Here is a 26307-nt window from a genome sequence, read left to right on the forward strand (position 1 = left end):
ATCCAATATCTTCCCACTATACCGACAATCCTGATGAGATGTCGAGAAATAACAGTATGCAACAAAGGGGACTAATAACAATTGGCCCTCCCAGAAATGCAGCACAGCATTATTAACTGCGCTAAATTTTCGAAGACACCCCCTGCATCAATTCTATCGATAAATTTGATCACATGTGCTGAAAAAGGATAAATATTTGATAGTAATATGTGAAACTATACGAATATTAATGAGGAAATTAACTCAAGAATATTAAAATATTTTCGCGCTTCGCGCGACTACAATACGAATCCTTGTGCTTATTCGCAATATGACTACTCGCGATTTGCCCCTCGCCCATGTTAGCGTTGTACTGTCGTAGAGTTATCAAAACGTGACTGTTAAACAGCGTTTGCCTATTTTTATCTCGATATTGAAGTCATGCGGCCCGTGGCCTCGTCGAATTTTGAAAAGTGACCCGCGACCCGTTTTGAGTTGGCGACCCCTGCTTTAGATACAGTGAAATGCACATTGACGAAAGACATTTGTACATTCAGTTTGAATATCATCAACCTCATAGATTTACTGTCTGCATGGCAGAATCTGTGCTAAGCCGTGATTTTGACAAAGCACAGGAAAGAAGAAAAATTGCTCGATCGTTTGGTTGGAATGTGTTTGCAACATTTTGCTGTTGGTCTGCGTATGCCTCTATATTCAATCTCCAATCAAGTCTGAATGTGGAAGATGGACTTGGTAAGTGCGGCGTAGAAATATCAATCTCAGGTGCTCAATATATCATTGTGACCTACTGGTCTGTCGAAAGAATAGTCTAGGTATATTGTGTCACAATAAAATAATTGATGAAAACTAGTCAAATGGCATCCAAATTTTGTCTGACATTTTAATCATTGTGATGTGGAAACAACAGTATCAAGTGCTAACAACTAACTCACCACCTTGACAGCAAGTTTTATTAACTTCTGGCTGTTTATCTTGACCAACATGTGCGAAAAATTATATGTAAGATCCCACTACAATAGAATTGAGATGGATTGATAGGTATTTACCAAAAATGTGCACACGGCACAGTCGGTTGAGTAAGTAGATGATTTTCATCTAATTTGGTCGTTTTATAAGGAGCTAATGTGCGGAAAATTGCCATAGAAAATAGGGAGCAGGAATGCCTAAGTAATTTTCCTCCTCTTGTAAATTGGTGTATTTGCTATAACCTTCAACACAGCAATGGGTCCTGTGACACCTCTAATGCAGAGAAGGTCTGATATCATTTTTTAGCTTTAGTAATCCTATTTGTGAGTTAGCAATAAGCATGATAATAATGGATATTGAATCTCACAATCTTCATGCATTAAATTAGGTTCGAAGGGACTTGCCTCCTAACCAGTAGTCACCACAAATTCGGTTACATACTATCACCGAGAATGCTATTACCGAGTATGGACAGATAATTTTTCAGGGCACGCCATATGATTTGACACACATGACATTATAACCGTGTTTGTTCCAAAACATGTAACACTTAACTCGAGAGGTACTTATGCTTTTTGTGTAAGTTTTACCTTCGATATACTCAATACAATACAGTTTCCTTAACCTAGTCATTTCCATCCAGCAGCTCATAATAAAGTTATTCTGGAATAGTGGCTATATGTAGGTAGGCTATATCACGGGAGAAAATGGATTCCGTGGCGAGGTTTCAATCTCTTTATATTGAAACAGAAAAACAAAATTTGAAACGACTGATCATTAATTTGTGGAGACCGACAACTTTTCGGATTAAACCTGTTTTACCTTACTATTCCAACATTTTATTTTTTCCACGGACCCGAAAAAACGTCTACAAACAGAATGCTACGCGGACCACTGGTTGAGAACCTCTTATCTAGTGTCTTGTTGTCGACACATATTGATGATAGTCCTATTCAATTTAATAAATAATGCGGACTTAGCTATGCTGATAACATTTACAGGTACAAACACTCTCGCGATTGGTTATCTGGTCTCGACAATTGCCAGCTTGTTCATGTCGCCTGTATTACTGAAAAAAATTGGAGCAAAGGCATGTTTGATTTCGTCAGATTGCTCCATGTTTTTATTCATCCTTGCAAATCTTTATCCAAGTAAGTATAATATCACCTTGTTACTTACACATGTCGCCTGCTAATGTATTTCTATATTCAGGATACTATACTTTATTGCCTGCATGTATTTTAATGTTGCTGTTGCAATGCACTGGATTTCCTGCCATGTCGGTGCTGAATGTGCTATATGCAAACCTATATTCTACTCTCAGCGACAAGTCAAAAGATTATTGGACGATTCGCTTTTCGGGATATTTTTTCACTGGATTTCAATGCTGTCAGGTCAGGTGGTTGTTTCAATTATTTCGATAGGTGCTCAGAGTCATGCTTGTGACTTGATTCGAAGCTTGTCAAGTTGATATTGTTAATAAGAAATCGAATCAAATGCAGTCTCTTGAGTTTGCTTGTATAAAATGATTCAAATCTGAGTCCAATCGCTGATTTATTCAAAGGATGCAGGGAAATTGAAAAGGGATGCAAATCCATCTTCAAATCTTTCGTTTTCAAAACTAAATCTACAGCCGTGCTTATTCCTGCCATATACTATTCTTCATGGTTGTTGGCATCCATCGTTGCTGTGCTGACTATTTACTATTCCAAAAATTCCATGAATAAAATGGATGATACAGATAGCTTCGGTTCAAATACAGTATTTTGTCCTGCAGGTGTTTGGAAACATGCTTTCATATTCTGTTCTTTACGGATTTGACCAGAGTGCTTTAGAATCGAATCAAAGTTTGCTAAACTGCACGATATCCGGAAATTCGAGCTGTGTGTCAAATGAAGACAGATATCAACATTGTGGGATTAACGATTGTCAAAATGAGAACGTTATAGAAAATACCATCCAGCAATATAAACCTGCCAGTCAAATACCGCTCTATGTTCTCCTTGGATCCGTTCTGCTTTTGGAGATTATGGGAGTTATCATTCATGCTATCGTTGTACCGAACGATGAAACTTTCAAGAGGAAAACAAAGTATTATCAGCAGGAGATGATGCCATTAAATGCCGATCAATCCAAGGTTTTGCAATCAGACGACTCTGATGGGAGGACGGTGAGCTTAACTGGCCGACAAGTATTTTGGCGGGTAATAGTGAAACTTGTACTACGGTAATAGATATTTACCGTACTCAAATATGTGACCAAGGGAGTGTTAAATTGCCCATTCTTTTTCTCAGAATCCAAGGGCATTGTCCGCATCACTGATGCTCAATATGTCTAGTGGTAGTTCATGTGATTCTAAAAAGTCAATGGCTTTCATTGATGTACATTTCCATCAGGACTGATGAACATTTGCGAGTGTGCTTGATGCCGGCTATCAGCAGATACCTTTCGGAATAGGGCCTGATTCAATTCAGTGCATGTCATCTATAACTGCTCCAACTCAAGGAGAAATATAAAGTCGACTTTTCAAATTGAACTCAAATTCCACAACTTATCTTGCAAAATGAAGCTCTGTTGCAGAAGGTTGTTATTATATTCAAATAAAGGTATGTTCAAAACACAGAAATATAAAGCATATTACATTCAGAGTAGGTTATAAAATAGAGGTTGCCTGTGGTTAGGGTGAAAAAACACAAGTGAAAAACTAATGACCACACATAGCACAACGTAACTAACAGCAAACCGACCAAACTAAGAAGACAACTCCTAATCAACAATTACTGTAAGAAGAGGTCATGCGATACTTGATTATTCTTACTGCATCAACAGTACTCCTGAAAAACTTCACTTCTTCCGAATTAAATGACACCGCCGCAGTAGTGTCTAGTGCAGTGGTTCTCAACCTTTTTGTCTTCGCGGACCCCTTTTGGACCGTCACGGACCCCCGCGGACCCCCCGAAGTTTTAGTTCAAAATTAGCTCAATTATTGTGCAATCGTTATCTGTCTTGTGCAAATAATAACTGTAGGCTAGTGATAAACAGTCACAAAATGACTTTTCTTGAAAATAACATCATACTATTTATGTAGAAATTAGGCTGACTTTTATTATTTCAAAGCGAATTCTGCAACTGCCCCGAAGGTTCACTTTAAATTTAGCTCATTTATCGTACAACTATTTCCGTCGAGTGCAAACACCAACTATAGGATTGTAATAAACAGCAACGAAAGTGACCATTGACCATTCTGGAAAATAACATCATAGCCTTTTAATTATGTAGAAATTGAGAATACTTTTATTAATACAAGGCGAATTCTAAAGCTAAATGTTTTGTAATACGTGCCGTGTCTTGAAAATCTGCGCCTTCGATTTGAAATAAACTAGTGTTGAAAACCCGTTTCCACTAACAGAGGTGGTGGCGAATGTATTAATGGCGCGTATCGCTTCCGACGACACATTGGGGTATGATCGCAACAAATATGGTACCAAAATTGACAAATTAGTTTTTTTATTGAACATATAACGTCAAGCCTGGTCATTTCTATACAGCAAAATATTTGTCTCAGTAGGTCATTGGCAATTTAGCAACTAAAATGAGTCTGCATAGTAGGATATTTCATCTCAGACGGTGATTATGTTTATGTGAGTTCTACTAGTAATGAAGCTAAACTGCTTCGTGATTTTCCTAATTTAAAAAAATAAAAATGAGGTTATCAACTATTTTTTAAATTTAGAGGCTTCGCGGACCCCCTGAAAATGCTTCACGGACCCCCAGGGGTCCGTGGACCCCCGGTTGAGAACCACTGGTCTAGTGAATTGTTTTATACTACTGTTGCTTTTTCTACAACAGTTGTAGGTAAAATCTGTTTTCCTGGGAAATATATTAAAGGGAAAGGACGTTGACCATGGTAACGAATCAGTTTGTAGAACAAATAACAGAACTGAAATGGCATTGAAAGCACTCAAGTATGAATAGCCTGCTGTAAAGCAGTCTACGAACATTATGCGTCACTGCAATTGATCAAAATATTTGAAGTGATATTGCTGTGTTGCGGAACTGTGTTGCGGATCTGCATCAATCTGATGTTCAATCAAATGCTTCCTTGGAATAGTTGTGAGCTTTCTGAAGCTGGCCAAATTTTAGTAAAATGTATTTTGGACCCTGCGCAGTATCAATGTTAGACATGATTTGGATTATTTTTCTTAGTTCATGTATGTAATTCTGCATAGGTCTCCTTGTATCTTTGTACATTTACGCTTTTTTTTGTAGAACTACATGCGCTAGTTATCATTTTATGAGGATGGGGTTTTACTTTGCTCGATATCAGGTATGATAATAGCTGAAAACATCGGTCCAGATTTCCGCTCTATTCATGCTCCATTTTGAATTTGAAGCATTTAATGGAATATAACATTGTTGATTGAGCCTGGCTTCTTTACTTCCTCTGCCTGTGTGTGTGTGTGTGTGTGTGTGTGTGTGTGTGTGTGTGTAAAGTGGTAATTAATTATAAAGATGTATTTGTTTCAAAAGAGAATGAATATTATGTTAATGACAAAAGTTATTTTGATAAAAATATAAGTCGCTATGAAAGCAAATGTCATTATTCATGAGAATTCATGTGGTATCACGTCATCTATACAAATGCTCAACATTAATACTGCATAGCGTTTATCTCCGCAGTGGAATCAGAATAGCTTATGTCCATTTTTATCATTTTGGGAAAATCAAACTTTTGTATAAGATTGCCATTTTTTTTCTACCATATCCTGGCCATGTTTATGCTTCACATAATGTGGTATGGCCGTTTATGACCTTTCATGGTAAAGCTTTGAGATTGTTCCATGTTTCCTCAACCGATATCTGTTCGCAGCATCTGTGCAATATATATACAGTAAATTATGCATATATAATTATATATATATGATATACCCATTTTTAGAATCCTACGATACGGTCACTGGTTCTGTTTACGGCAAAAGGAGCCTATCATCATATTATGCAGTTACAGTTGCTGTTACTTGTACCAGTAACCTTTTATAATGGAATAGCAATGAGTTTTGTATTCGCCGAAATCACCAGGTCTTACGTGTCATGTGTTGTCGGTGTACAATGGGTGAGTGGATGGAATAAAACTGGATTGTTTATGGTGTCTAAGCATAGTTGGTCAAAGTAGTCATCGATTCAGCTCGGGTCGATGTATAGGTAAATCTGTATTACATCATTCGAGTTCGATTTTGGGGCAGTGCCAAACTTTGAATGTAGATATAAAATGTAGGCAATCCACTTAGCTTACATATTCCAGAAATATAGAAGTCCTTGTAACTGGTTGCCTTGTACAAGTGCGGTGAAACTTACTAAATCATGCGTTGAGGTCAGAGTCAAACTAGTCTCCACTAACAGAAATATTGCCTAATCGACTGGTCAACAAATCAATTAAATATAATTAATATTACATATATGTAGGCTGTATGGCCTCATAAGTGCTGAGCATCAGGACTAGTGTATAAGATGTAGTGTAGGCGTTCTACCATCCTGTAAGCATAAGTTATCTATGAAGATAGTAAACTTGGATTATATTAAACAAGTTTCGGTAACTGCTAATATTATATTTTCACATTTTATTTCCTCATGTGTAGTTTCAAAACCAACCTCTTCTCGTGTGTGAGTTATTACCTCAACACCATGTAGTCACAAGTCGCGCAGACCATACCTGTATCTAATACTCTTTAATCACTCCTACAGGTTGGTGTGTGTATGGCATTTTTTGGAGCGTTCGACTCGTTATTTTCTTGGTTTGTCGGAAAGCTCGGTAGAAAGATCGGTCGCATCGGGCTCTTTATGATGACACTGTGCCTGGAATGCGGAAATTACATATTCTGCCTGTTATGGTTTCCTTCTTCAAGCATTCTTTTTTCGATCATCAGCATTTTCTGCTTGTTTGGAGTCACTGACGGAATTTTACAGACCATTGTTAACGGTTTGCAACCTGTTATTGTTGCTTATGCTTTTTGTGTTCGTGTATATTGTATTTCTTTTTAGTGACACACATCGACCTATTTCCGGAGAATAAAGAAATTGTCAGTGTAGTGTGGAACATGATTGTCAATCTTGGTTTCTCTACTGGAATGATGCTAAGTCGCATGATGTGTGTTTGGCAAAGAATTTTTCTCAATCTTGGCATCATCATCACAGGAACAGGCTTTTTGGGTATGTTATCTGCACTTTTTCTGCTACCGTGTAGTATATCTCGTTTAAAATGGATGGTTTAACACTGTTTTGACTTTTATATTTGATTTTGCCAACTCGAGATTTCGCAAAGCAACGATTATGGCTGAGGGTTGTGGCAAGGGTACCGGCCACTAGAGGTTAATCAACATACCAGCCATCTTGTAAATTGAATTGACTGGTTGATAAAAATGAAATATTTGAGCTCTGATTTGTGGTACAGATCCTAAATATAGCTTTCACAACAACTTTCATTGCCATTATATGAAACTTGAATAAATATTATTACCTCTTTCAAGAATTAACGATTAGAATGTAGCAAAAAAGATGTCATTTTGAAACAAAAACCAATGTTGTCGAGCAAGACCGAAGAAGACGAAGTCGAGAGATTCTGAAAAGTAGCCATGGCAGCAATACCACAAGGTTGTTTAACCCTTCATGCATACAGGAGTGACACGTTCAAACTATGACAAGCTAAAGTTCAAAATAATGACAGATATATTAGTGATACAAAGATCAGGATTATCCGATTGAATAAGCATTGATTCTGAAGTCTTCAAATGGAAATTGATTTGCCCTTAGAATGACATGGGAAATCTCGTCATTATAGTTATGAGCACACAGCGCCTTTCGACTGGGTTTTACACTAGAGTGCGAAGTCAAATCGGTCAAGAAACACCCATAAAGTTCTTCAAGTTTAAAACGTAAACGCTATTGAAGTTGTTGTAAAAAATTACCATATAAACCAGCCAACAGAAAGACAATATGATCCCCGCAATTTCATCGCGTTATATATACCACAGTTGTCAAAATGGTTGCATGATTACGATGTCCATCTCAAGATCTCTTCAATTTATGCCGATTGCACATAATAATTGCCGAGTTGAATATATGTTCCTTATATATTTCAGTGATTGCAGATGTTCGTCATCGCAAGCGAAAGAGTGAAGGAGCTGACGATTAATTTAAATGTCTCATATGAACCCTGAAACAATATTAGTCTATTTTCTAGTTAGCATGATGGACCGACATCGACACTAATGCCTCCTCTTTTCAAACACTCCATTGTTACCAAGTTGCCTGATGTACATATTCAAAGGAGTCAGAAATGTTTCTTATTGGCGGTATCGTTGAAGTGAAATCTATCTGCTGATAGCTGCGTTGTTTGGTTATATCATTCGTATCACTACCCATATGCAACAAATTCAAATCTCTACTTGTGATTTTGAAAGTTTTATCTCGCCACTAATTTATAATTGCAATTGATTTAGATTATTTTTATAATGACTAGTTTGAACATTTTCGATAAAGAAATTGAACTGAAAAATATTAAACAGTCCTTCATCGGTTACAACATTGGAGTTTTTTGCTGCTGGGCTGCGTATGGATCAATATATAATTTACAATCCAGCATTAATGTGGAAGGTGGGCTAGGTAAGGCGTCAAGTTTCAATTTCATCATCTTTGGAATGCTAATTAGAGTACTATGCTTGATTATATCAGACACCTGAGAAAGTTGCATGATATGTTATGATTTGTTGCATTTTATGACTGATCTCGTCATATGTAATAGACAGTGTTGTCCCACAAGCACCATAATTACTTGTTATTGGCTCTGCTGCATTTCCATGTTGCTTCAAGATTCGTCATCAAAAGTAGACTCAACCAAAATACATTACATCGTCCCAAAACCCTCTTTATTGTAGCCTACTTTTCGAGACACATGCTTTTTAATTTTACTCATAATAAAACTATACTGAATTGAAATGAGATATATGCTTGTGAATAGTATCTAAAATACTTTAACCCTCTTTGCATCAATATGTACACTTCCTTCACCTTGCAAACTGCCAGCGATTCGGATGGTGTCAATATCTCTGGAGAAATCATGCGTCAAGATGCTAACCAAATCATTTTCTCCAGGTACCACAACCTTTGCCGTTTCGTATATCATCCAAGGTCTACTAAGTGTATCGCTGGCTCTGATCATGCTAAGGAAGTTCGGTGCTAAAATATGTTACGTTGTGGGGGATCTGGCTGTTTTTCTTCTAATCGTATCCAATATATATCCAGGTGAGAAGCATACTGAAAATGTATTTAACATACTTGTGTATTCACAAATGTAACTCATTGCTTCAGCGTACTACACGCTATTGCCTACGTCAATTTTGATGTTCATCCTTCAATGTGCAACATGGCCAAGCATGTCAATGTTGAATGTACTCTATGCGAAGTTGTATTCATCAATAACTGCGAAGAATATAGACCGTCACGTTATAGCCTTTTCCGGATATTTCTTCACCACTTTTCACAGTTCTCAAGTGAGTAGTTGGTTCTTTTTGTTCATTCATTTGTTTATTGATATTTTTATCAGTTCAAAATATCACTAGATGAAAATACAATGATCGGGTAGGAAGGAGTCAAAACAACGTGGTGAAGCTCATCAACAAAATACCCAGCTTTGCTAACAGATAGCAATATAAATGTGTTAAAATTATGAGAATGCACAGGCAATGAGAAACCATCGAGACCATTGAGATTAATAATGTTTTGGCGTGGGGCGTGACAAAAATACGATCCAGTTGATCACAGTCTGGTATTGATCTAGTAAAACATTCTGATTATGGTTTGCAGGCTCCACTGAACGTGTTATGCATTTATGCTTAATTTGTAGGTGTTAGGAAACTTGATGTCATACGCTTTACTTTACGGGTTCGATCCAATTGCTGTTACAAGTGACAACTCTAACTGCGATACCAACAATTCGTTATGTAATTCCACCTCAATCAGAGATTATCGACACTGTGGAATCAGAGATTGCCAGAATGCAACTATCATCGAAGAATCTCTCGCAAAATACAGACCTCTCAATCCGAGGTCGTTTTATGTCCTTCTGGCAGTGGACTTTGTGCTCGTTGCTATAGCCGTGCTGATTCAAGCGTATCTAGTGCCAAACGATGCCGTTTTTAAGAAGAAAGCGAATTATTTCCAGCAAAATAGGCCATTTGAATCTCGAGAAGCAGAAAATCTTCAAGACTCAGAAGGAGAGGTAAAATTAGTTTATTTTTGGTACTAAAATTGTATATCCTTGTTTCAATCAGTTATCATGTCAATGCCTGCTTTTTGGATATACCATATGCAATTCAGTAAGCAAACTGATTCAGCTTACTGTTAATTTCATTCTATACAAATATACTCTGGATTGTTAATGTCAATGAAATGGCAACTGAATCTTTTTACGAGTCATGACTCTGACCCTGCTGACCCCTCATTTCAACCCAGTCAACTATGAAGCAACGTATTCAAGGTAGGATTACTATATTTTGAGATGCGGCAAACAGAACACTTTTTACGAATCACAAAACTTGTATAATCAGACGAGGTAACGGGTAATTTGAAAATTTTTACTACAAATACTGTTAACCTAAAAAAAAAAGGTTATTTCTCCGATTCGACTTCCAAAAAACCCGTTCTAACATAATACTGTTCTGTTCTGTGCTTACTAAAAATAGATCTTTCAAAATCTGCACCCTCTAGACATCAACATCCGGTTTCCGCGCGTTTTTAGATGTGTCTGTGCAATCGCCTGCCTATCAAAACTATAAAGAAGAACGGATTGACAAAAAGGGGGAGATTTAGGCATCCTCGGAGGATCTTTTCGATTTCTTGTCAAAACCTCTTAAAGTAGAGTTACCATATTTTGCGATTGGGAAAAAAGGACATATGACGACCCTATCCTAAAGGCGAGCGTATCATAACCCGACTCCATCAGAAATTAAATTCCTGCTTTGAGTCAACATAACGAGAAGTAATTTAGATGTTTTTGAGATAATTTGTTTGCAAAACGAATTCATTTCTCCAAAAGTTTGAAAACTGCTAATAATAATACTACTTCGAGATTTGGTTGGATTGCCGTCTCTGCGTAATGGTAGAATGCTAGATCCTAGTTCATCAATCTCCGACCTTTTTACAATCTCATTCCACGAGTACCACTTCCTGCGGAACAACTAATTTGATTGAGTTATGTTATATTCCGAAGAATACTATTAGTCTACTAAAATAACACTACAGTATCACAACTAAATTTAATGAGATCACGCGTGCAATTTAGTAACACCGCATTGAAAGTCTTTTGCTTGCGCACCTAGTCGGTTCTGATGTTTTTACGTGATGTTCAAGTGCATGCTAATATTTTTGCAAACAAAGCCAGAAAAACAAAGTTTAGAGCTCTGCATCCAGGTTTCTGTGAACAAAACAGAAGCTTCTCGTGTGCCACCTGAATATCCTTTGCGTACCAAAGGTTGAACCCCTGTAAAAGTGTGTAAATCAAGTCCTTACTGTCCACACCTTGAACGTATTATTTCGATGCAATTTGCAGACTGTTATTGTGATTGAATTCTCTGTATCTACCATAAAAGCAGTGTTTCACCATTGCTGCCAAGTGAAGTTTCTATTACTTATTCCAATCAGCCTCTATAATCCGTTGGCGATGTAGTTTGTGTATGCAGAATTAACGAGGTCCTTGTCTTCCTGCGTTCTTGGTTTCCAATGGTTACTGACATTGTATTTTATATTACGACACACGCTTGAATTCATTTTCTTTCAGGTCGGAATATTTATGTGTGCATATGGTCTTTTTGATGCGATATTTTCATGGCTGATTGGGAAATTCGGGAGACAAATTGGTCGTGTACCGATATTTCTGATCTGTTGCGCTATGGATTGCGGAAATTACGCCTATGTTATGCGATGGTCACCTGGACCTCATGATGTTATTTCAATAATTGCCGTATTCGGGACTTTTGGGATCGTAGATGGGATGCTGCAAACAATCATAAATGGTTGTATTACTATACTATGTTTTCATTAAGTCAAGTATATTCTTTTTTCTTTTACAGTGACTCACATTGACTTTTTTCCAAAACACCAGGACATTGTCCTAATTAGCTTGAACATTCTTGTAGCATTCGGGTTCGCGCTGGGCTTGGGCTCCAGCAGAATCTTATGCGTTTCTTCGAGAATATACTTGAACCTAGGATTTATACTGGCGGGAACAGCTCTTGTTGGTAAGACTATACAAAATTATTGCTGGATTAAACTAAACAGTCCCTAGATTCATTAGAACACGCTCGGTGAAAAGCTCACCCTTAACTCATCCGCTCAAGATTGATGTAGAACTATCAAAGGCCATAAATTCTGCAATGGCCGTCACTTGTTGGATAATCCCGCCTGTGCGAAAAATTATCGAGACAACAGATGTCTCATACTCGGAAAGGGTCTTTAACACTTTCATTGGTGTGCCTTGGAGTCGACTTTTATCAAAATACACCAGCCAAGACTGTGTCAACAAAAAGAGTTTGTGTATCATCTAAAAATAGTACATTGAACGCTCTCGTATTCGGCATTTCATGCTGGTGACGTCATATTTTGTGCTACGATTGTTGATATACGATGTTCTTTTGAATTCTCTACTAGTTGCTGACAATTACCCCTGACGAGAGTCAGCCGAAAATATTCGGGTTCATTTCAATATGAATATACTATTCAGTTGTATATTGAAGTTCTGTACCTCCAAGAAGCTGTTCAAATATGTCTATGTAGTACAATTAAGTTGAACTGAGTTTGATATTTCATGATCAATACAGTTTTTGCCGAATTCTACAATAGACAAGCACCGAAGTCCAAGGCAGAGGATATGACACCAAGATTGGACGATCCTGCTTTATAAACTTTGGATAAGTTACCCGTTCAGCCAGTGGATATCATCCATTTTCATGTTGACCATTGAAAACATTTCAACTTACTTCCAGCTTCCCAGTATTATCCATGTTATGGCATATTCTCCTTTTCCTGGTAATAATTAGTACTAGCAGTCTGTATGCCTGATTTGTATTTTCCTTGATATATTTCGTGCATGATTGGAACACTATTACATTCTCATTGGGATTTTTATGATGTGGGATTATTTTTACAATGTTTCATAATTTTTATGACTGTGTCACTCTGCTAACATACCTCATTCATCAAAATAGCGGATTTGCCCAATAACTGCCTCCGGTGTGACAACCATGTTTTTGACATTTGCTTCAGCCTTGACAGTAATTAAAACTTTGTCGCTGACAGTATTATAGCGACACCATACCTGTGGATGTGGATGTGTTTTTTACTAGCCGTACACTAATGAAGATTTGTGCAAATGTGACTATGCATTTCAATTTACTTTGTTTTAATGGCCATTATTTTATGTATTACCAAAGTATAGGCCTACCTCTGACATTGAATGCAAAATGCTCCTCAACAGTTCGTATATTTTTTATTAGTTTAACCATATCCAAGTATGTAACCATGTTTTATATTGTACTTTTTCTGTACTTGCCAATTTTACAAGCATAAAAGAACTTTCCTGTGCCGAAATCAATCCAATAATGTGACCCTCGAATAGCGGCATTACCCAGATTATATGCCAGCATTCTAAAATAGGTTTTCCTGCCAACAACTTATTGACAGTGAGAATTTTTTTTAAGACACGCCAATTTATCACATGGTTGGTTCATTTCGTATTTTTAACATCACTCGGATTGCAGTGTTGGTAAATAATTCATCATCGCTAAAATTTGTGCTTGTCCTGAAACTTGAATATCACCAAGTTACACTGGACTTATGACTAACAGTTTTCGATAAAAATGTGTTTGAATTTTCAGAGAGTTCTAGCAATTGTAACTTGTAACAAAAATATGTCAAAAACAATGGAGAGTCTATTAAGTTCCGAAAAGAAGAAACAATGGATGAAAATCATGGTGAAAGTGAATGAAATGAGGGCAAGCGGGACAGAATGTGATTTCACGATCAAAGTCGATGAAAAAATGTTGCATGTCCACCGCCTAGTGATCCGTGCTGCATCAGATTATTTTGACAAAATGCTTTCGCACGACACCATAGAGAAGCAAAACAGCTCGGTGACGTTGAGAGATGTCAACTTCGCTGCTGTGCAAGGTTGTGTCGATTTTATGTACACTGGAGAAATCGAAATTACGCGCACCAACACGAATGACATCCTCCATGTGGCCAGTATGTTTCAACTTAACGAGATTTGCGAAAAAGTGGCTGTCATGTTGCAAGAGTCTCTCGAAGTCGCAGTGTTTTTTGAAATCCGTGAAACCGCGATCATGTACAATCTCGAAAACCTGATTACATCGTGCGACAAATTTTCCCTGGAAAATCTCGAGCTCCTTTCCAAAGAGAAAAACTTTTCAAATCTTGATGTTCATTACGTCATCAAGTTGCTTCGCGACAAAACTTTCGCTAATCCAAATGAAGAGGACTTGAAACTTGCTGTTATCTTGACATGGATCAATGCCGACTTGGAAAATCGCAGATGTCATCTAAACAAGATGACCGCGTGTTTGAATTTTGCCAATATAAGCCCAAGTTACAGTCTCCGCATATCAGAATACGAAGCAGTTTGCTACGAGTCTAGCGAATTCATGAAAGCTCTTTTCATCTCGCAGATGAAAATGCAAAGGCATGAAGCCAAACCCGCCCAATTGCGACACCCCGGAATCACAAACTGCATTTTGGTGTTTGACCTTAGTAGCAAAGAATTAAAACGATGCGACCCCAGCAACGGCGAGACTAAATCCTTGGGTCCGTTGCATGGCGATTTGGGTGGCGGTAAATTGTACACATCATGCATATTAGGTAACTACTGTTATGTGCTGATGGAAAACAAAAAGACTTTCCGCTATGACTTCACAAAACCGGAAACGGGCTGGGAGACCAGGCAAGAAATGGCCCACGGCCACGAATATATGAGTTGCGTCACAATCGGGGATGCGATTCTAGTGGTCGGCAAGGACTGCATGGAAAAATACTGTGAATCGGAGGACAAATGGTCGGATTTTGATCATTGGAAAGTCGACTGTAATCAATCATCACTTGCAGCCAATGCGAATTTTGTATTTTGCGTCGGGGGCGTTAAAGACGGAATTGTCATAAATACTGTTAGTAAAATGGCAATACATGAAATGAAATGGAGTCATATACGGCCGGCACTATATAAAAGAGCTACACCAGCCGCTGTTGTCTTTAACAATGTTCTGTATGTGGCTGGCGGAATAAGGGGGTCCTTTTTGAATCACCTCGAAGCATACAATATCGATGCAGATACTTGGACGGAGCTTTCGCCTTTGAAATTGTCCAGAAACTTATTCAGGCTGTGCCTTGTGAATAATAAAATATTCGCCATTGGTAATAAGAAGGAAACACTGTCTCTCGAGGCTTACGACGTGGAAAAGAATGAGTGGACGATAGAGGATCGAAATTTTGACTTTAGTATTATGGGACTGGCGTCGGTGCCATATTGTTTGTAGATGGCCATTGGCCATCTAAAAGGGCTAAGACACATATTAATGTTCCTACCAGACAGGACGCAAACACTGCATATATGTAATAGACTAGGATTATTTCGGCACCACAAACATGACCATTTCATATATTGTGCAAGAAATTCTTGGCCAATCATAGACTCTGATCATGTTGAGAAAGTTTCTTATGTTGTGACAGCTCTGGCTGTGTTTATCAACATCTTATCCAGTATTTATCTGAATGAGAATCCTGAAAATGTATTTATTGTACTTGTATATTTGCGAAGGTAACTCATTGCTTCAGCCCAGTACACTATATCGCAGGGGTGTCAAACTCAAATTGCGTCGCGGGCCGGATTCAAGCCTTCAAATCGCCCGCGTGCCGGACCAGTTAACTCATTCCAAAATTTTACCTTGGGCACTTTCTTTTCACTTGAATACTTTAATGTCAAGCATAGGCCTATAAAGATATTAATACACTGCTCATAGGGGTTTTATTCTAGCAAGTTGCAAACCTTCATTCGCGAACAATGGAATTGGCAAAAATACGATGAATGACCGTTTGAATACAGTTAAGAAACGATAAAACAGTGACGGTAAAGACGATATAATTTGGCATATTTATATGCTCCCTTTTCTGTAGTTGTAATCAGGCGTTAACCCAACGTTATTGCTGTCGTATGTGGTATTCATGGTGTTTGTCAACTACTATGGTCATTTACACCTGGCCAATTTTCTTAATTTTTATTCCATAGCTGCCAACCTGTAGCACGGCCCACTTCTAGGCTTTCATAAGCACCACTTACGCGTACGAGGTGGTGAGGAGGAGCCTAGATAAACATCCAACACTTCGATAGGAATTCTGCTGTATTCAGTGTATACGCTGTGTGGAATATATGATATTTAACTGTAAACGAGGACATTGACATTTGTATTTGAATAAAATAGTGTTTACGGTGACCAATTCTTTAATTATTTATTATAGTTGTGCCCACCTAAATACTATTTTATTCAAATCCAAATTTTTCGACATCAATAACTTTGCTTCCACTGGTTGGAATTGAGCCAAATTTGGTGAACATCGTTTGATTCGTTTCTATAGACAACAGAACAATTTCATACGATGAACAGAAAAATTTGAAATTTTTTTATTCATTTTTTTATAGTAAATAAAAACTTTCTTCTCCTGTAGCAAAGCGGCTACTGGTTGGATTTGAACCAAATTTGGTGTACAGACTTCAATCAGGTAACCTAACAATTTTATCAAGTAGTCAGTAGAATTTTAGAAAAAAAAAGTCATTTTGAAAACCCCTAATTAACATGCTCGACATTTTCTGTCTTGAGGAAATATTTTAATGAAAGTATTTCCTGCAAAAAATTTCAACATTAGAAATGTGCTGGATAATGTAACAATTTTTCGATGAACTCAGGATCGTTTCACGAGCTGAATGAAATCGTCCGACGTGCCGGATGCGACCAGTAAGCCGTATGTTTGACACCCTTGCGGGATCGCTTTCGTTGGTGATCAAGATCATTGAATGTGCATTGTTTGCTAACATATCTATTTTGAACACACTCTATGCAAGGTTGTATTTATCTGTCAGTGCATAGTATGTGGACCATTTTTCCACAGGGGGTCAAAGTAGCCATGGTTGGTGCTCGGGTAGAAGTAACATGGTAAATTTCTACTCAAGTACAATGATAAGTATCTATTTCCAAGTAAGTGGAAAATGTAATTCTAGGCCTAATTTTCCCTAACAAACTGAAAACTTCAATAAAAGATGTGGGAAATCATAACCACTTGTGTAATTAGTGTAAGTACGCAAAACGTACTGAGTACTTCTATAAGTAGAAGTACTTCATTATTGAGCACCTCTGCATATTTCTATCCCACATCTTATTTTCTTAATTGACATTTCCTACTGTGTTGTAATATGGTATGTGTGCATTTCATCTCTGGCCTGAATCATGGCGTCTTCTGCTGGTAGCAGCTCTCTTTGCCTAGCGGCGGACCTCAGTTAGAGATTACGGACTTGCTGATTGATCGTTCAGCCAGACTAGTTGGTTATTTGGCATGTTAGCGAGATTGCATCTTGTTTTTCGTCGAGTTCTTATCGCAGCTTGCGAAGGTGGCGCTTATACCGGCTTATATGTATCACAATTCTAAGTTCGTCAACAAAAGGAAGCTTACCTGATCATTGTATTATTGGTGCTTATTTATGTAATTGACCCTAATAAATTGATGCTACATCGGTATAATATGTCAAATTTCTTAGTGGCTGCGTACTCTATTGGTAATTTCTATGAAAAAAAATTATTGGGTGCAAGAAATGGTAACGATGAAGCTGCGCAATAGACGTATTGTGACATAACCAGCAACGTAACGTGACGCAACCACTATTTTCAAAACTTTTTAATGTCGTGATGCAGTTCAATCTCAATTGTAATATTTTCTTCGGATATACGAAGCAAAATAAATATAACAATGAAATAAGCGTGCTTATTTTTCCATGTAAGCGTACATGACCACTGTTAGATTTAGCTGTAGTCACAATCACGCATTTCAGAAGTCGTCGTAATCGATTACATTGACACAGTGATTGATACGCCCCATTTTGATATTGACATCTGTACTACCTTAGTGGGAACAACTGTAGATGAGGTGTTAACATTTAAGTTGGCTTTCATTGCCTGCATTTTAGAAATAAACTGACATATATGATATTTTGATTGCAACATGTTCCTCAACAGTATTTTTAGTATTTTCACTTTATTGTTAGGAAGGCAACTGTTACCAAGTAATCAAATTTGTTTTATACCGTGATTTATTCATATCCGTCAAGCCTGAGGTCATTTCATTGTGTATTTTTTTCATCTTTTCTGCGCTACTATTTCCGTGATAGTCCAGTAATCGGACACTCCAATGGTGCCATTCCGATAAGTGTTAATATCCGCAATACAAATGTATCCTCCTGTAGTTTGAAAAGCGTTTCTTTTTCCAATTATTTTTATGTAGAGAATTTTATGGAAACACAGGCCGATCCATTACTTACAAGATTGCTTCATTTCACATTTAAAACATCAGTTCTATTGTTGTGTGAGTAATTTGTTGTAGCTGAAACTTGCACGAAGAGGTTTGTACTGAAATTTGAGTGTGACTGCACGGCACTTGACTTTCTACTAATAATATATAATCAATATTGATGAGAATGTTTTTAATTTCCAGAAAGTTAACAACACAAAATTATGTCTCAAATAATGGGCAATCGATTAAGTCCCGAAAAAAAGAAACAATGGATGAAAATTATGGTGAAAGTGAATGAAATGAGGACCAGCGGCACCGAGTGTGACTTCACAATCAAAGTCGACGAAAAATCTCTGCCCGTCCACCGCCTAGTGATCCGTTCTGCATCAGATTATTTCGACAAAATGCTTTCGCACGACACCATGGAGAACCAAAACAGTTCGGTGACGTTGAGAGATGTCAACTTCGCCGCTGTGCAAGGTTGTGTCGATTTTCTGTACACCGGAGAAATCGAAATTACGCGTACCAACATGAACAATATCCTCCATGCTGCCAGTATGTTTCAACTCGACGAGATATGCGAACAAGTGACGGTGATGCTGCAAGAGTTTCTCAATCCTGCTGCGTTTTTCGAAATCCGTGAAACCGCGGTCATGTACAATCTCGAAGGCCTGATTACGGCGTGCGACGAATATGCCCTGGAAAATCTCGAACTCCTTGCCAAGGAGGAAAACTTTTCAAATCTCGATGTTGACTGCGTGACCAGACTGCTACGTGATAAAACATCCGCTAATCCGAATGGCGAAGATTCAAAACTCGCTATCATTTTAAAGTGGATCAACGCCGACTTGGAAAATCGCAGATGTCATCTAAGCAAGATGACAGCATCTTCGAATCTTGCAAAAATAAGCCCAAGCTACGGTCTCCATGTATCAGAATACGAAGCGGCTTGTTACGAGTCTAGCGAATTCATGAAAGATCTTTACACGGCGCAGATGAAAGGACAAAAGCACAAAGCCAAGCCGGCACAAATCCATTTCCCTGGAATACCAAACTCCCTTTTAGTGTTCGACCTCAGCAACAAAGAATTGAAACGATGCGACCCCAGCAATGGCGAGACTAAATCTTTGTGTCCATTGCATGACGATTTGGATGGCGGTAAATTTTACACGTCATGCATATTAGGTAAATACTGTTACGTGCTGCTGCAAAACAAAAAGACCTTCCGCTACGACATCACAAAACCGAATAAAGGATGGGAGACGAGGCAAAAAATGACGCATGTCCACGATTGGATGAGTTGCATCACAATCGGAGATCAGATTCTAGTAGTCGGTGGTGAGTGCATGGAAAAATACTGTGAATCAGAGGACCAATGGACGGATTTTGATGCTCCGGAAGTCAACTGTGATCAATCATCCCTTGCGGCTAGTTCCGATTTCGTATTTTGCGTAGGGGGAAGTGAAAACGGTGATGTCGTAAATACCGCTAGTAAATTGGCGATACGAGAAATGAATTGGAGTCCTATACGACCGGCACTGCATAAGAGAGCCACACCGGCCGTAGTTGTCTTTAACGATGTTTTGTACGTGGCTGGCGGGATACATCGCACGTTTTTGAATCTTGTCGAAGCGTACGATATCTACGCCGATACTTGGACGGAGCTGTCGCCTTTGAAATCGTCCAGAAACTTATTCAGGCTGTGCGTCGTGAATAATAAAATATTCGCAGTCGGGAAGAAGAAGGACCCCCTGTCTGTCGAAACTTACGACTTGGATGAGAATGTGTGGAAGAGTGTGGATCGAAATTTTGACTTTAGTATTATGGGACTAGCGTCTGTGCCATCGTGTTTGTAAATTAATTTTTTTAATTTGTTGTGAATCGTGATAATGATCCTACCAAATTAAGCAACGCCCTTGTTGAGCGAAACTGAACATTGTGAATGCTTTTCTGTTGAATTTCCCCATCAGTAATATATCTTTTCCAATTTGACATGTATTTATTTGAGTGTAATTATGATGTCACGTTTGATATCGCATTTAGAGTTCAGGTAATATTGAGTGTCCGAGAGTTTTGCCTAACAGTTGAGTTTTTGATAGCCAAACGACGATGACTAGTACACAGGCAATTCTAGAAAATAAAGACAGTTGAAAATGTGTTGCTGCGACTTAAAATATAACACAATCAGTCTTGTGTGACGTTCCTACAGTGGCCATTTTTTAAATATTAATCGCCTCGAGCACCATATTTGACATGACACGTATTTGGGTATTCCAATTTCTTTGCCCACCTATAATGCATTTTGAAATGACACACTGTACTATATATTTGTCCTTATCGACCCTATACGCGGGACACGTTGTAATTTTCAAAAAAGTATCCCGGTAATTTTTTTCAATTTTGAAAGTAACACACTATATCCTATATTTGTCTCTATTGTCACTAAATTTTGAACTATATAGTATCCTGGTAGATTTTCTATGCACATGCACATATATATCAGTTGTATTTTTGGAGGGGGGATCAAGATCGTGTTCGCTGTACTTAAATTTTACTATCTGCGACAAAGAGAGTTCTGTTTTGACTGTTCTGTTTGTACAAGCCGATCCGTATCCATTACAGACGAAATCCATCTAGTCTCTAGTGGTTGTATTCAGGATAAATGATTTCGGTAATGATATTAACCTGCTTCAACATCTGATTCAGCATTCAAAATGCGCACTTGGCCCTTCAAGTTTTCGACATTATTCCATATTCCTTTCCCTAGCGTCATAAAAACACATTTCAGGCGTTACTGTATTTTTAAGCAATTAATTCTCCCAAATTTCCGTCCTCGTGTAGCCAATTAATGTGCACTGGACGTAAACTAAGTTTTGCCATTTTGGTTTTCTGCGTGTCGGCCCGCCTCCCGATATCCCTTTGTATTTTCGTAACCGTTCGTAACCAAATTTACACCCTCTCCGATCCTTTGCAACTTATTTTAGCTGCAAAAGAACTTGATTTACACGACAATTGCGTAATGCTTGCACGCAATCTGATGATATAGGGAAGCATGGCGTACACGTTTCCTCATTCAAGCGGGCGAGGTGATCGATAAAAAACGAGAAGAGCGGTGCTGCGATTACCAGCAATGGTCCTTGGCACACGAGATCTTGCTATGGTTCAGTTCAGTTTATTAATATTTTATATCTTTTCAGGATGCCATAAAAAACGATAGAATGGAGCGATGAGAAGGCTAGTAGAAACAACTTGTAGCAGGCTTTGAACGGATTCTAAATCGGTGATTCCCAAACGCGGCTCTGATTGACCTCTAAATATCCCACAAAAATATAATAGACGACAGTTGTTGTTGTTGTTGTTGTTTGTTTCTATGAATAATTGTAGTCAATTTCCGTATATGAATGCTAAAATTAAGGTTATTAGTTACGTCTAAAGCCGTCCAAGGCCACTTCCGAAAACCGGGAAAGAGAATTCTTGCAGACTAACGTTACGTTAACCAGGGTTGTACTAAGGTTCCGAGTCAAAAGTCAATCTTACTTTCAAAGTTTTGACTCGATTCAATTTTTATGAACCACCGAGGTAAGTGTTGGGTCTTTATTCACATAACAAAATAAGCCAGCAAACAGAAAACTCCGAGCACGTAAGCAACGTAAAGGCACCAATTAGTAATCTTGAGAAATGATCATTAGACGTGATTACACTGACGTAATACACCACAGTAAGTCGTGGAGTAAAGGATCTAGTCCAGGGGTTCTCAGCCCTTTCTTGGCCGTGGCCCATTTTCCGGTTTGAACATGTGCTGTGGCCCACCTCTTATCTTGGAGTCTTCTATCTTAGAGATTTCCCTCTGAGCAAGTAAGCATGGCGACGGGTGTTGCGTATCTATCCGTATGTTAGTTATCTAGGCCTATAGTTCAAGTCAGGTTAAACAGTACACGTAAGATGTTTATTGTTTATTCAAATAGGACGACTCGCAGTTACCAGTCCTATTTGTTAGGATTAGCATATTTTGGAATCGGGAAAGGAGGACACATTTTCAAACCCAGAATTCCGAAGAAAAAACTTGAGGAAATGGTTAATTTTTCTCACTCCGTGGTCGGTTGACTAAAGAAACTCGCCCAGCGCCCAAAATACAGTTTTTTCCTTCACGTTTACAGGTGGTTGACTAAAAAAAAGGACGTATGGTAATAACCCTATATTTGTCAACCATCGCGGTCCTGATGTACGAGATTTGAATCAGGCCATATAGAACAGGGGCGGGCAATATACCGCCCGCGACGTGATTTTGAGCGGCCCGCAGACATGTTACGGTCTTACATGATAATATCGCCCGCGGTCACTATTTGCTTACTATACGTCAAATAATAGTGACTGTAGCTTATTCTTTATTTTTTCGGACACGCATAATGGTGATTTTTAGTTATTCTTTAGTTCTTTGTGTCCGTCATGCAGCCAGACAGCTGCCAGAGTTCAAAGAACCAGCAGGGTTGTAACCAAGTCACATGGTTCCGAGTCACGAGTCAATCCGACTTTTGTGGTTTTGACTCGAGTCGAGTCATTTTTAATTCATCACCGAGTCGAGTCCGAGTCCAAGTCACCGTTTTAAGGGTCAAGTCCGAGTCATAGTGCTATGACTCGAGTCCAAGTCACAGTATTGAAGTCATGTTCAACTTATGTTTTCAATCCTGATTGGGTGATATCGAATTCCTTGCTTGCCAAACATGCTTATTTTGTCCCTATCATAGTCTTGGCACTTGTCTATTTAGGCAGATAACGGACAGTTCCTGGCCTCAATTACCGATGCTACAGATAGACGAGACAGGCCGCCAACACGATAACTTTACTAATCTTAGAACTTCAAATCAAATATCTGTCTTGTCAGTCTGATATATCACAAATACCAGCATTCAATTTTATTACGAGCACATCGACGACCGCTCACAAATAGCTTATAGAGAATTAACGATTTCACGTCTACATACTATCTGATAGAGATCCAACGAATTCACGTCTAGATACAAGCTGGTAGAGAATCAACAGATAAACGTTTATGTAGAGGTACAGTTTTGCTTTCACATTATATCAGTTGGTTGACCAGAAAAAGGTCAACTTTCCTGCTCATCTCCCGAAATGGTCGCCGGAGCGTTGCTTTAGTGCTGATTTACTGTTATCTTAGTCGAATTTACCCTACATTTACCAAAAATTCTTAAAAATGAGGACAAAATATCAAAAAGGAGGCTACTTCTTAGAATTGTTAGATTATCTAAAAGAACTTAAATTTGGCTCAATTCCAACCAGGAGAAAACAATGCTAAGAGAAAATATTTTTGATCAATTACAAATAGAGACTTTCGAATTTTACCGGCTACCTCATGATATTGTTAGATTGTGTAAAAATATGATTCATAGCAAATTTGGCTCAATTTCGACCAGAAGAAGCGAAATTATTAGAGTGGAATATTTTGGATATGAAAAAATAGTCGACTTACTGCGAGTATGTAATCATAATATATGAAATCGTTTCTCACTAAAAATACTCCGTGTATTTTCAAATCCAAAATTTTCTCCTCTCATATCATCGATTCCAGCCAGATTCAGTGTTCTTTTTATGCAACGTAACAATTTTATCAAGTAGCCACCCAGTACAATAAAAAAGAAGTTATTTTTGATCAGCCCTTTTGTACAAACATCACACAACATTGGCCATTCATTATTACTCAAGTGCACAATGCACATACCTAACAAAACGGACGGAGGGTATTGTGTGTTTTCACAGCCAGCAGATCAAATCAATGAGTTACACTTGAAAAATACTAAAGTGGAAATGAGATTCACATGTATGTTCAAGCGGCGTGGCCTTAGAATAATCCACATCCCCTGGATACACGTCCCTGGATACACGTTCCACTGGTGCATTAGATGTAGGAATTGAAAAGCAATTTGAACCACACTGAAGAGCATTTGATACTCATCCATTCTAGTCGCCCAAAAATGCAAAGAATCATCGCCTTCAAATATACACATGAGCTTATCAGTCTCTTCCAAGTAGGCTACTTGACCATTTGAGTCATTTCATTGGCTCTAATTGAACTTTGCTTCGATTGTTTGCTTGTATAATTGAAAATTCTTGAGTACTTTGATGGCGGAGGATCTATTACCTCTTCATCACTGGATGATTTTGTTCAATGCATTGCTACTATGTACCATTGTATTTTGTTTTTACGGCGGCATATCTGATATCAGACGAGTGCAGCGAAAGCAGTGGTGACAAATAGCGATGTTGACAGAATTCGTCACATGCGTTGATCTAACCATTGTGATTCGCAAATTTCTTCACCTTCAAGTCATATAAAATAAGCCGAGTCAATGACTTGAGTCGAGTCATGCGTAATGACTCGAGTACAAGTCGAGTCAATCCAAATATTGACTCGAGTCGAGTCGAGTCATTTTCCCATTTCAAGTAAATGACTCGAGTCAAGTCGAGTTACAAAAAAATCGTGACTCGAGTCTGACTCGAGTCATTACAACCCTGCCAGAACACAACAATGATCGACCATAGACGCCTCATTGACGCACATTACGTTAATAAATTTATTGGATACTGTTTTGGTCTCTTTGCTCCACCCTTAAAGTTTACGTTAAATATACGATTAATTCTTGTATATGTGGATAAATACGCGTATAATGTATCGATTCAGGAATCCGGCCCGCCAAGTATCTCATTTTTTTCTTCATATCCGGCCCGCCAAGTGTTTCCTTTTTCCATATCTGGCCCGCCGACTGGAAAAGTTGCCCGTCCCTGATATAGAACGTATCGAGTCATATGACCTGGTCGATTCAATACACAAGGCTTGAGTGGAGTCATTTTCATTATTTAAGAAAATGACTCGGGTCAACGAAAAATTGCGACTCGAGTCGAGTCATGACGCGAGCATCACAACCCCGTGATTAACTTATTTAACTACGAGTGATTGACCAGTGAGCTGAACCTTGCGATCGAATACCAGGCCTAGATTGAATATATTGCTATACATTTTTACCTCTATAGGAATTCCCCTTTCCCAGAGGAATTACTTTAATTTGCGTTATACGTTTATATGCGTAATACGTTTTTACCTTTATAATTTACATCATATTGTCACATAGAAATGAGAATTGTCCAACATGCGTCACATTATTTACATTAATAGTTTTATGCCTCTTCCACAAGATCGCCAAATATCAGTGTTGGGATGACTCGAGTCAGACTCGAGTCACTTTTTCGTATGACTTGACTTGACTCGAGTCACTTTGCAAAAATGACTTGACTTGACTCGGCGCAAAATTTACGAGTCAATTTCAAGTCATCAAGTAAACGGTATCAATGAGATCCGAGTATTTTGTGGATATGTTCGTATACCGAGCGAGATAGTGTAATGGTTATGCGTCCGGCTTCTCGAGCGGTAGGTCGTGGGTTCGATCCCCGGCCGGGTCATACCAAAGACTCGAAAAATGGTATCCGCAGCTATCCTGCTAGGCGCTCAGCAATCACGGATAGCATGGAGGAGAAAAAAAACGGGGGCGCAGACTAGATGACCTGATGGGGCCGTATCGCAACTCCGTCGCCAAAGCATCTCGATGGTGCAGGCGAGAAGATATCATATCTCTCTCTCTCCCTTGTTCGCGATACGCCTGTGTCACTTGTGAGGGAAACCAGGCATTTGAACGATCCTACATTATTGCATCACAA

The 26307-nt window shown here is 38.4% G+C and overlaps 6 protein-coding genes across 8 annotated transcripts in view; 5 read left to right on the plus strand and 1 right to left on the minus strand.

The window, feature by feature from the left end:
• Positions 1-26307, minus strand: part of LOC145442513 (GATOR2 complex protein WDR59-like) — a 458341-nt gene that overhangs the window by 193334 nt on the left and 238700 nt on the right. The gene's annotated exons all lie outside the window — the stretch shown is intronic.
• On the plus strand, positions 489-8463 carry LOC145442547 (protein unc-93 homolog A-like). Of its 3 annotated transcripts, XM_080320489.1 has the most exons (8): positions 489-732; positions 1968-2117; positions 2179-2360; positions 2744-3136; positions 5906-6079; positions 6709-6943; positions 7006-7173; positions 8103-8463. In XM_080320489.1, the coding sequence occupies exons 1-8, from the start codon at positions 504-506 to the stop codon at positions 8153-8155; spliced, it is 1584 nt and encodes a 527-aa protein (XP_080176615.1). In that variant the 5' UTR covers positions 489-503; the 3' UTR covers positions 8156-8463. The 3 variants fall into 3 exon arrangements, with proteins under 3 accessions (XP_080176615.1, XP_080176616.1, XP_080176617.1); XM_080320490.1 differs by lacking the exon at positions 1968-2117; XM_080320491.1 differs by lacking the exon at positions 8103-8463 and having other exon boundaries at positions 6709-6936; positions 7006-7023.
• LOC145442551 (protein unc-93 homolog A-like) lies at positions 8473-13893 on the plus strand. Its single transcript, XM_080320495.1, has 7 exons — positions 8473-8625; positions 9115-9264; positions 9331-9512; positions 9866-10240; positions 11798-12032; positions 12090-12257; positions 12837-13893. Exons 1-7 carry the CDS (start codon positions 8475-8477, stop codon positions 12917-12919), a joined length of 1344 nt encoding a protein of 447 aa, XP_080176621.1. The 5' UTR covers positions 8473-8474; the 3' UTR covers positions 12920-13893.
• LOC145442556 (prostaglandin reductase-3-like) overlaps positions 12031-26307 on the plus strand; it is a 95267-nt gene continuing 80990 nt past the window's right edge. The window contains exon 1 of the mRNA XM_080320500.1: positions 12031-12041. The gene's annotated coding sequence lies outside the window, so the exon portion shown is untranslated. The remainder of the gene's footprint in view (positions 12042-26307) is intronic.
• LOC145442534 (kelch-like protein 21) lies at positions 13875-20660 on the plus strand. Its single transcript, XM_080320473.1, has 2 exons — positions 13875-15636; positions 20630-20660. The coding sequence occupies exon 1, from the start codon at positions 13875-13877 to the stop codon at positions 15558-15560; it is 1686 nt and encodes a 561-aa protein (XP_080176599.1). The 3' UTR covers positions 15561-15636; positions 20630-20660.
• LOC145442540 (kelch-like protein 24) lies at positions 15568-20623 on the plus strand. The gene has a single exon (XM_080320482.1). The coding sequence runs from the start codon at positions 18801-18803 to the stop codon at positions 20433-20435; it is 1635 nt and encodes a 544-aa protein (XP_080176608.1). The 5' UTR covers positions 15568-18800; the 3' UTR covers positions 20436-20623.

This window comes from Botryllus schlosseri, chromosome 7 (genome assembly GCF_051294905.1).
Source record: "Botryllus schlosseri isolate E-star chromosome 7, Bs_hap1, whole genome shotgun sequence".
NCBI classification, from domain to species: domain Eukaryota; kingdom Metazoa; phylum Chordata; class Ascidiacea; order Stolidobranchia; family Styelidae; genus Botryllus; species Botryllus schlosseri.

Coding starts and splice junctions, on each gene's coding strand:
- LOC145442540 (XM_080320482.1), top strand. CDS start 18,801: ATGTCTCAAATAATGGGCAATCGATTAAGTCCCGAAAAAAAGAAACAA.
- LOC145442534 (XM_080320473.1), top strand. CDS start 13,875: ATGTGTTTGAATTTTCAGAGAGTTCTAGCAATTGTAACTTGTAACAAA.
- LOC145442547 (XM_080320489.1), top strand. CDS start 504: ATGCACATTGACGAAAGACATTTGTACATTCAGTTTGAATATCATCAA. Junction 2,361..2,743: donor CTGGATTTCAATGCTGTCAG/GTCAGGTGGTTG, acceptor TTTGTCCTGCAG/GTGTTTGGAAACATGCTTTC. Junction 6,944..7,005: donor TTTACAGACCATTGTTAACG/GTTTGCAACCTG, acceptor ATTTCTTTTTAG/TGACACACATCGACCTATTT.
- LOC145442551 (XM_080320495.1), top strand. CDS start 8,475: ATGACTAGTTTGAACATTTTCGATAAAGAAATTGAACTGAAAAATATT. Junction 8,626..9,114: donor TAATGTGGAAGGTGGGCTAG/GTAAGGCGTCAA, acceptor CATTTTCTCCAG/GTACCACAACCTTTGCCGTT. Junction 9,513..9,865: donor CCACTTTTCACAGTTCTCAA/GTGAGTAGTTGG, acceptor CTTAATTTGTAG/GTGTTAGGAAACTTGATGTC.